The sequence below is a fragment of the Eleutherodactylus coqui genome, chromosome 3 (assembly GCF_035609145.1).
Source record: "Eleutherodactylus coqui strain aEleCoq1 chromosome 3, aEleCoq1.hap1, whole genome shotgun sequence".
Taxonomy (NCBI): domain Eukaryota; kingdom Metazoa; phylum Chordata; class Amphibia; order Anura; family Eleutherodactylidae; genus Eleutherodactylus; species Eleutherodactylus coqui.
Window position 1 is genome coordinate 220,499,135 of NC_089839.1, and position 10,603 is coordinate 220,509,737.

The following is a 10,603-nucleotide window of genomic DNA, read 5'->3' on the forward strand; positions in this document are numbered from 1 at the left end:
CACCCTGACCAGACCGGCTTTATGCCAGGAAAGTCCACAACAATCAACATACGGAGAGTACAGACAGCAATTCAACTGGGCAAACAGTTTAACATGCCCTGGGCACTGGTCTCATTAGACATAATGAAGGCCTTCGATTCGCTGGAGTGGACTTTCCTTGAGGCCTGCCTGGTTCGCTTTGGGTTTGGCCCCCAATTCTTACAATGGGTTAAAACCATTTACAAATCGCCAAGCGCCAACGTAATAGTAAACGGCATCCCATCCACCGAGTTCCGCCTCGCAAGAGGCACCCGTCAGGGCTGCCCGCTGTCCCCGGCACTATTTGCCATGGCCATTGAAGCCATGGCAATCCGGTTGAGAAGCACCCCTGAAGTAACCGGCATTAAATGGGCGGGCCTTGAAAGTAAAGTGGGCTTATATGCGGATGATACAATCCTATTTTTGTCAGACCCTATAACCTCCTTCTCCCACGCTATGACCCAAATTGACAAATTTTCCCACTTATCGGGTCTACATGTCAACTGGCCCAAGTCCACAATTCTATATACAAATCCCGACCCAATAATAGACCCTTGTGTCGCCGGATATAACCTAGCCGTGGTTTCCACTTTCAAATACTTGGGAATATATATGTCCCGAAATCCAAACAACTCCATAAAAGACAATATCGACCCACTGCTCGGGAATGTCAAAAATAAACTAGAGCGATGGGCCAAATTACCGCTTTCGGTAGCTGGCCGTATAAACCTGATAAAGATGGCGATTCAACCTAAATGCCTGTATATACTACAACATATGCCAATAATTGTACCCAAACGCATCTTTCAAGCCCTCAATTCCTTCACTACATCTTTCATTTGGAACTCCACACGATCCAAGCTTAGTCTTTCGACCCTACAAAGACCGAAGGAGCGAGCTGGAATGGCGCTCCCAGACCTGCACGTATATTACCTAGCCGGACAGCTACGCAACGTCCGGAGCTGGTTCCTAGAGCGGGAAATGCCCATCGCTGACCAATACCTGGCAAAACAAGTAAAGGGTAACAACCTTTTAAATTTCCTGGAATTCCCAGAACACACCAACCCTCCCGATATACTGCCACTTCATAAACTAGCTTTAAAGGTGTGGAGGGAGGCTAAGGCCATACAACAGTACAAAGGAGTAATGTGCGAACTTCCCTTATGGAACAACCCCGGCCTTAAAGCCCTCCAGTCAGTCCCAGACCCTCAATATTGGAGGTCTTTTGGAGTGGTGTCGGTGGGAGACGTATATACAGACGGGAGTCTCCTCACATTTAACCAATTGCGGGAAAAAACACAGTCCCCACAACTTCAGCTATTTAGTTACTTTCAGTTGCGGCACGCCCTGAACTCCCAATTCCCACCTACCTCCACAAACATATCTAAATACCCCACAATTGGTATCCTCAGATCCCAGGGACCCAAGGGCCTAATCTGGGTGCTCTACACGCACCTCCTTTCAGCCAAAACCGACCATAACCCGCCCTCAGCCTACGATAGATGGAAGACAGCCATTCCGTCCTTAACACCGGAGGACTGGACAGATATATCCGAATCCCATCTCTCAGTTTCCCCTGCAGTCAACAATAAACTGATCCAGCTATATATTATCCACCAAGCATACCTCACACCCAGCCGTCTATATAAAATGGGCAACTCTTCCTCAAACTCCTGTCACAGATGCCGCCAGCCAGAAGCTAACTTCTGGCATTTGATTTGGGACTGCCCCCTGGTAAATGGATTCTGGTCTGAGATTGTAGCCTTCATAAACTCACTACTACCATCCCCCCTTAATATTGGGATGGACCCTAAGACGATCCTATTTGGCCTATTGGAGGAAGAGGAATGGCCGTACCACACCCGCACCTTCCTACAGAAGACCTTATTCTTGGCACGTAAAACAATAGCTACTTATTGGATGGCTGCGGGAATCCCTACGATCTCATGTTGGGTTCGGTCGGTGAACACAGTAATCTCCTATGAAAAAGTATTTACCAAAACAGAGGCTGCCCAAACAAATTTCAAAAAATATGGGATATCTGGCTGGATGCCAATTCCACTTTATCTGTAGAATGAACTCCCAGACTCATGTTCCCTCTTTCCATCCCCCCCCCCCCCATTCGCTCTCCTGAGTCCCCATTTACTAAGCAAATGCAGAATTCCATCTCATAAAGAATTCATCCAATAGGCATAGACGGTTTGAGTTTAATTGTTTAAGTTTATCGCAACCCAAAAGAAAAAATGTACAAGGAAAATGTTATGTTATTACGTTCAAACAAGTTACAACACAGTATGTACTATTTGTAATACCGAGTTTGTTTACCATATGATTTTATTATGTACTGTGCAAATTTTCCTTAATAAAGAAAATAAAGTTAAAAAAAATAAAGACATCTATTTGATATAATTCCCTGGAGTGCGGCTCTTCTCTTTTCCGTTTGGCTGTTATACTCCAGTATCTGTGGTATGTACGCTCCTTGGAGCAGAACCCTCACCCCTACTGTCTCCATCAACTGATTACTTCATGTAACCGTGGTTTTGCTTCTGTTCCCCCTGTCTTATAAGCACTGTGGAATATGTTGGCGCTATATACACAGTAACATAGTATGTTAGGCTGAATGAAGACTATATCCATCTAGTTCAGCCTTTTTTCAACCCCCCTTGTTGATCTAGAGGAAGGCAAAACGACTCAATTAGGTTGGAGCCAATTAGCCCATTCCATAATGGCAGTCTGAATAATCCCTGGGTCAATCTTTGATAGTTCCTACCTGACTGTAAGACCCGGATCAACAACCCGCTGGTCACCTAATGTCTATATCCTGTAATATCATAGCGCTCTAGAAAGACATCTAGTCCCCTCTTAAACTCCTCTATGGATTTTGCCATCACCCCGTCCTCAGGCAGAGAGTTCCACAGTCTCACTGCTCTTACAGTAAAGAACCCCCTTCTGTGTCAGTGATGAAACCTGCTTTCCTCTAGACGTAGAGGATGCCCTCTTGTTACCGTCACAGTCCTGGGTATAAACAGATCATGGGAGAGATCCTTGTATTGTCCTATAATGAATTTATACATAGTTATTGGTCGCCCCTTAACCGTCTTTTTTCCAGGGTGAATAATCCCAATTTTGATAGCCTCTCTGGGTATTCTAGTCCTCTCATTCCGTTTATTAATTTAGTTACCCTTCTTTGGACCCCCTCAAGCACTGCAACATCTTTCCTGAGAACCGGTGTCCAGAACTGTACACAGTATTCCATGTGAGGCCTGACAAGTGTCTCATTACCCTCCCCCTAAGTCCCTAGTTTAAAAATTCCTCTAACCTTCTAGCTATCTTCTTCCCCAACACAGCTGCATCCTGTCCATTGAGATGCAGTACATGCCTATGGTAGAACCTGTAGTCAAAAGCAAAGTCAGCCACATCTCAAACCTTTCCTTCCTACACCAACTTTTGAGCCACCCGTTTGGCTACCAATACTCCCACTGCTTTTCTAGTGTGGCACGTACAAAAAATATAGTAAAAAAGGGATCTTGCGGTCCTTAACCCCTTCCTGCTCCAGGACGTACCGTTACGTCCCGGGAGCCTGGTACTTCCCGCAAAAGGACGTACCGGTACGTCCTGGAGATAGCACGGGATCACATAAGATCCCGCGCTATCCCGCAGCGGGAGCCGGCTGTCAGTCACAGCCAGCGCCCCGCTCCAACAGCGGGGGGACATCGGAGATGCGTCCGCCGCTGTTAACCCCTTCCCTGCCGCGATCTAAGTAGATCGCGGCAGGGAAAGAGTTCACAGAGGGATCGCGATCCCTGTTTGTCTCCGGCCGGCTCTCGCGATGTCATCGCGAGAGCCCGGCCTGTCACCATGGCAACAGGACGCCAGACACTGGCGTCCTGTATTGCCTGTGCCTATAATCGCTGTACAAGCGATAAGGCATGGCAGAGCAGTAGCTCTGCCATGCCTTATGACAGCGATCATAGGCACAGTGATGTAAGTCCCTCAGAGGGACTCAAATAGTATAAAAAAAGAAAAGAAAAGTGTAAAAAAAAGAAAAATGTAAAAAAAAAATGTAAAAAAACCCCTTTTTTATGCTTTTTCTAATATTAGCATAAAAAAAGGGAAAAAAAACTAAAACCCCACATATTGGATATTGACGCGTCCGTAACGACGTGTACAAAAAGTTGAACATGCTTTTTATTTTGTACGACAAAAAGCGTAAAAAAAAACGCTAAAAAACAAAGGCAAAATGCTAATTTTTAGCATTTTGCCTCACAAAAAATGCAATAAAAGTGATCAAAAAAGCCGTACATTTCCCAAAATAATAACAATAAAAACTACAGCTCGTCACGCAAAAAATAAGCCCTTAAAGAGCTCCGTACATAGAAAAATAAAAAAGTTACATGACTTTGAATGCAGCTATAGAGAAAAAAAAAAGATTTCCAAAAAAAAGGGGGTTTTATTGCAAAAAAGTGTAAAAACCTAAAAAAAATATAACAATTTTGGTATCGTTGTAACCGTACCGACCCGCAGAAAAAATTTAGTGTGTCATTTATGCTGCATGATTAACGCTGTAAAAAATAAAAAATAAATCTATGGCAGAATTGATGCGTTTTCTCTCCCTGTTATCATTAAAAAAAAAATAAAAAATTTTACGATATTGTCTATATACCCAAAAGTGGCACCAATAAAAACTACAGATCGCCACGCAAAAAACAAGCCCTTATACGGCCGCGTCCACGGAAAAATAAAAAAGTTATGGCTTTTGAAAAATGGAGATGGAAAAATACCAAAAAATCGCTTGGTCCTCAACGCCAAAATAGGCCGTGTCATTAAGGGGTTAAAGGGGTGATAACAAATGCAAAGTGAACCTTCAAGATTCTGTGCCAATAGAGACATCCAAACCCAGTCCAGGGAGGTATTTCAATCCAAGGCAATGGTGTATTTTATGAAATAACTATTTATTCCAACAAACAAAACAGCTAAAAAAACATGCTACATAAAAATGGTATAGGATATGGAAATGACGCGTTTCGAGGTCTCCTACCCTTTTATGAAGCCTACCCAGTATGTCAGTGCTCTCTCCTTATGGATCTTGGGCAGAAAATAAAAATATGGAATATTTGGATTTTTCAAACAAGTGAAGTTTGCTTCTTCCGCAAACTGAAAAGTTTTTATTCATTATCCCTAGAAGATTTATATACATTGCTATGTTTATATAGTTTTAATTGTCTTATACATTATGTAAGCTCAATGAAATATTTTAATTAGTTTTATACACAAGTTGAAATTAATGAATTCAAATGTAATTGATCTTTGTACTTCATAATTGTTGATTTGCTTGCTATTGATCAACTTTGTTTCAATAATCCTTGTAATCATTTTTAACTTTGCATGAAACATATCAAATTGTACAGTGAGCGTCAGGGTCACATGACCTAGCCAGAGCAACGCGCCATCTGGACACCCACCGCACTGCGGGCACTAGAATGACATAATGCATGTGATATCCTGGTATATAGGCAGGTAGGAACTATTAGGGGTTGATCCAGGGAACAGTCTGATTGCCATTAGAGAGTCGGGAAGGAATTTTTCCCCCAAAAGGGCTAATTGACTTCTGGCCTTGGGGTTTTTCGCCTTCCTCTGGATCAACACAGTAGGATAGACAGGCTGGACTAGATGGACATTGTCTTCATTCAGCCTTACATACTATGTTACTATGTTACTATACACCCTGTGTGCTTTGACATGCAGCATGATATCACTTCCCTTTGATGAGATGCAGTGCCGGTGACGCGTGCCACACTGCCATTGTGGCGGAACATGTATTCCTGCATGTGTAGCCGGTCTATAGCATATATAGACACTGTTTACGTCAGGAAAGACATGGAGTTCATTTAAAACTGTATGCTGTAAAAGGAGAGATCGCTTACATATTGGGCAAGCTTGATAAAATGGTAGGAGACCCCAAAACGCGTCGCTTCCATAACCTATGCCATTTTTATGTGGCATGTTTTTTGAGCTGTTTTATTTGTTGCAATAAATAGGTATTTCATAAAATGCACCATTGCCTTGGATTGAAATACCTTCCTGGAATGCGTTTAGAGGTCTCTATTGGCACAGAATCTTGAAGGTTTCTTCTTCAAGTCAAGGAAAAGATCCCCACAAAAATGAGTGAACAATTTTGTTTCACTTTGCATTTGTTATCACCCCCATAAGGAGCGCAAGATCCCTTTTTTACTATATTTTTTGCATTGTTCATCTTTGTAACCTAGGCGGTATCTGGTGGTTGATTCTGCACCTCTTATTTTCTTGGGAATTGTGGGAGTCTATAGGAAGTCTGTACTGGTCTCTGAGGATGACTATTGGGTGTAGAGGTCTCCCCAGTCCTCTCTGGCATGGGTGCTTGCACCAGGTAAGTTCCCATTCATTTATTTATATCATCTTAATATTTTTGGACTTGTCCAGGCACTCTTCTTATACCTCTAGTGTGGTACGTGGCATAGGTTGTATTTTAAAAAATGCTACTTTGGAGGTCCTTGCCCTAAGCTTATAGCCCAGGTTCCTGAAACTGTATTTAAAGACCCAAAACCTAACTCTAACTTTGTCAATGGTGTCAATGTGTGCTATGACTAGTGAGACGTCACTAGCCCCTGCCAGTAATCTGTCAACCCGATTCACGAAGTGTAGAACTTGAGCGCCAGGAAGACAATACACTATTTGACAATCCCAGTCTTTCTAACCGATTGCTCTCAGTCCCTCTAATAATTGAGGCTCCCATTACCTGTCTTTCATGCCCTACACTCCTAATTACCTCCTTGATGGAGCAAACATTCACCCAACAGTTAGAAAACATGTCATGCTGCAGCAGTGCTAACCCTGTAATGGCATTCCCCTTATCCACCAACTTTGCAAACTTGTTGACATGTGCCAGATCAGGACTATGGTCCCTGGCACTCTTCCCTTTCCCCCTCCTTCTAATTGTCACCCAGCTAGCTGCCTGAGCATCTTGTACCTGTATGCTACAATCCATCCCCAACAAGTATCTGCTCAATGAGCAGCAAACTCCTTTCCATGCTGTCAATGGATGTCAGTGTTTCAAGCAGCTCATTTCGATCCAGGATCTGGGCTTCTAAATTTGCAACATGCACACTTCTCATATAGCAGTATGCACCCTCAAACAGCGGTGCAAGGATGGCGTTCATGGCACAAGTACACTGGACAGCATTGTCAATCATGGATCACATTCTAACTGGGGATAATACAGATAAAACTCCAAATATTTTATACAAGTGAAAAATAACAGAGAGAAGCAGTAAATAAATTTAAGTGACTCTCTTAAAAGTTCTTGAATATAAAGTCACCTAATCTCAAGTCACACACTTCAGACCCTGCACACTTTAGATCACAACACACAGTAGCTTTTTGTTTGCTTTTAAGGTCTTAGCTGTAGTAACCCCCGCAAAACAGTCCTTTGTTTCTGCAGTGCGGCCTTCAGGTCTTTGCTCCTCAAACTATAGATTAAGGGGTTGAGCAAGGGGGTGATTAGTGCATAGATCACAGTGACCCCTTGGTTCAATGTAAGAAGATTACTTGTGTTAGGAACAAAATAGGTAAAAGTCACTGACACATAAAATATGAAAACCACAGTCAGATGAGACGTACAGGTGGAGAAAGCTTTACGTTTTCCATCACTACTCCGAATTCTGAGCACTGTACTACAAATTCTGAGATATGAGTAAAATGTGGCAACAAAGGCTAAGAGGCTGAGAACACCCCCCATAATAGTTAAGAGTAAAACATTCATGGAAGTATCAGTACAAGAGATCTGGAACAAATGGGGGAGATCACAAAAGAAATTATGGATGAAGTTGGGACCACAGAACGTCAACCTTCTTAAACATAAGATGTAAATGGTGGGAAAGATGAGAGCAGAAGACCAAACTAAAGACACCAACTGAGTGCATGTACGCCAAGACATGAGCTGAGAGTAGTGAAGAGGATGGCAGATGGCTGCATACCGGTCATAAGACATGGAGGACAACAGGAAAACCTCAGAGATTGCAAAATAAATGACCAAGAATATTTGTGCTATGCATTCAGGGAAGGAGATGGACCAGTCCTGGGTGGTGAAGTTAAAGAGCATCCTTGGGGCAGTGACGGATGAGTAGGACATGTCCAAGAATGCCAAGTTTCCAAGAAAGAAATACATGGGTGTATGAAGATGAGCGCAAGTTAGAACTAGAAGGATGATGAGAGAGTTACTCAGGAAGGTCATCAGATAGATGAGCAGAAAGATGGTGAAGAAGACATAGATGGCATTCTGATCATCTGTCAGACTCATGAGAAGAACGCTAGTGATCATTGTTTGGTTCTTCATCATTCCAGTGTGATTCTTCCTCAAATTTTCCAAATGAATAAAAATGACGACAATAATGAAACATTGGGAAAATTTGGCGGATAATAAGATCACAATAGGTGAATATCCAAGCCTGGATATAATATTGCTGATACTAACAGCTAATGGTGTCCTTCCTTTTAAAAATCATCGTTTCTCCCAGGAGCAGAAGCCACAGAAGCCCAAACCTCTGCTCTGCTCATCCATAAATATGTAATAAGGTCTCTGGACACTCATTTCATGTTTGTTTATAGTGTTGGAGTTGGTATTTAATTTTCACAATGCACAGGTCTCTCATGAATATCATGAGTCATTTCCAGTGGTGGACACAGACAACCTCACATACGGCTTAAAAATATTCAACTTTTTTATGTAATAAAGATAAAAAGTGCTTGTTCTCTGTAATGGTCCAGCCATCTTTCATACTAAACAGGGTAGTGTAGCTAAAGCTACATGAGTCACTCAGCAGCCGGTATGTGTGTATGTCCGGATATGCAATAGTGTGCAGGGAGTATAGGGGGTATTGCAGGAGGAAGAGGTCTAGCTCTGAGGACTAATGTAGGGAATGAATCAGGAAAACAGCCAGATTAGGAATGTGATAGGTCTGCCTAAGAAGATCTGTTTTTAGGGCACACTTAAAACTGTGGTTATTGATGTTTTACCAGATTGTCCAGGGTAGCATATTCCAGATGTAGTACCCCAGAGTTAGATACTCCATTACCTCTGTGATGATGTGAGTGTTAAATATGTGTGTTAAATGAAAAGTGTTGTGTTTACCATTATGTTCTGTGTTAGGTTTACTGGCAAGGTTTTCCAGACCCCTAATGAGTACAGGTCACCTAGGAATATTCTGGGGAATCCGGGGAATAATTTAACCCAGTATTCAGCGTGTCAAAAGTTGTTATTAATTTATATTCCCAAATTCTTCTGTGGTTTTGCGACTTGAAACCACCCTTCAATATAAAAACTCTCATATCCCCTATGTCATGTCCATGGTTAGAAAAGTGCTCGGCCACAGGTAATTCTCTTTTTCTGTGTTTAATCGTGTGGCGATGAGATCTCATCCTCGGTTTCAGTCTTTGCCCTGTTTCTCCTACATAAAGACCCCCAACAGGACATTTACTGCACATGAACAGGTACACAACATTGGACGTAGAACATGTGAATGTCCCTGGGATCTTATAATCCTGCTGTGTGTTGGGGATCTGTATCCTGTCCACAGTCAGTACATGTGAGCAGGTCTTGCAGCGCCTTACATTACAGGGATAAGTTCCTTTTTGTGTGTCAGAGGGTAATGCACTCCTGATTATAAAGTTCCTCAAGTTAGGAGGTTGCCTGTAACACAGAAGGGGCGGGTCTGGCAATATGGTTTTCAGATGGTCATCCTTGTGTAGGGTATGGTGGAGTTTCTTTGCGGTTTTCCTTAGTACCTCTAGTTGCGGATTGTAGGTCACTACTAGAGGAACACGATTGTTTCTTTCCTTCTCCTTGTATTGGAGTGATTGATTCCTGGATATCCTGGTGGCTCTGGTGATTTGGTCATCAATTGAGGTGGGATGGTAGCCCTGATTTATAAATGTTCTTTTAAGATGGTACAAATGTTCCTCTCTGTCTGTTAGATTGCAGCAGATCCGGTTGTATCTGATTGCCTGGCTGTAGACAATGGACTTTTTGATGTGTTTAGGATGGAAACTGTCCCATCTGAGGTATGTAGGCCGATCAATCGGTTTGCGGTATAGGGATGTCTGTAGAGATAAGCGAGCACCAAAATGCTCGGGCGCTCGTTACTCGGGACGAAATTATCGCGATGCTTGAGGGTTCGTTTCGAGTAACGAACCCCATTGAAGTCAATGGGCGACCCGAGCATTTTTGTATTTCGCCGATGCTCGCTAAGGTTTTCATGTGTGAAAATCTGGGCAATTCAAGAAAGTGATGGGAACGACACAGCAACGGATAGGGCAGGCGAGGGGCTACATGTTGGGCTGCATCTCAAGTTCACAGGTCCCACTATTAAGCCACAATACCGGCAAGAGTGCCCCCCCCCCTCCCAACAACTTTTACTTCTGAAAAGCCCTCATTAGCATGGCATACCTTAGCTAAGCACCACACTACCTCCAACAAAGCACAATCACTGCCTGCATGACACTCTGCTGCCACTTCTCCTGGGTTACATGCTGCCCAACCCCCCCCCCCCCC

General features: G+C 43.0%; 1 protein-coding gene across 1 annotated transcript; it reads right to left on the reverse strand.

Annotated features, from left to right (window-relative positions):
- Window positions 1-7,444: 7,444 nt before the first annotated feature.
- LOC136620260 (olfactory receptor 5V1-like) lies at window positions 7,445-8,389 on the reverse strand. The gene has a single exon (XM_066594964.1). It carries the CDS (start codon window positions 8,387-8,389, stop codon window positions 7,445-7,447), a length of 945 nt encoding a protein of 314 aa, XP_066451061.1.
- Window positions 8,390-10,603: the final 2,214 nt, after the last annotated feature.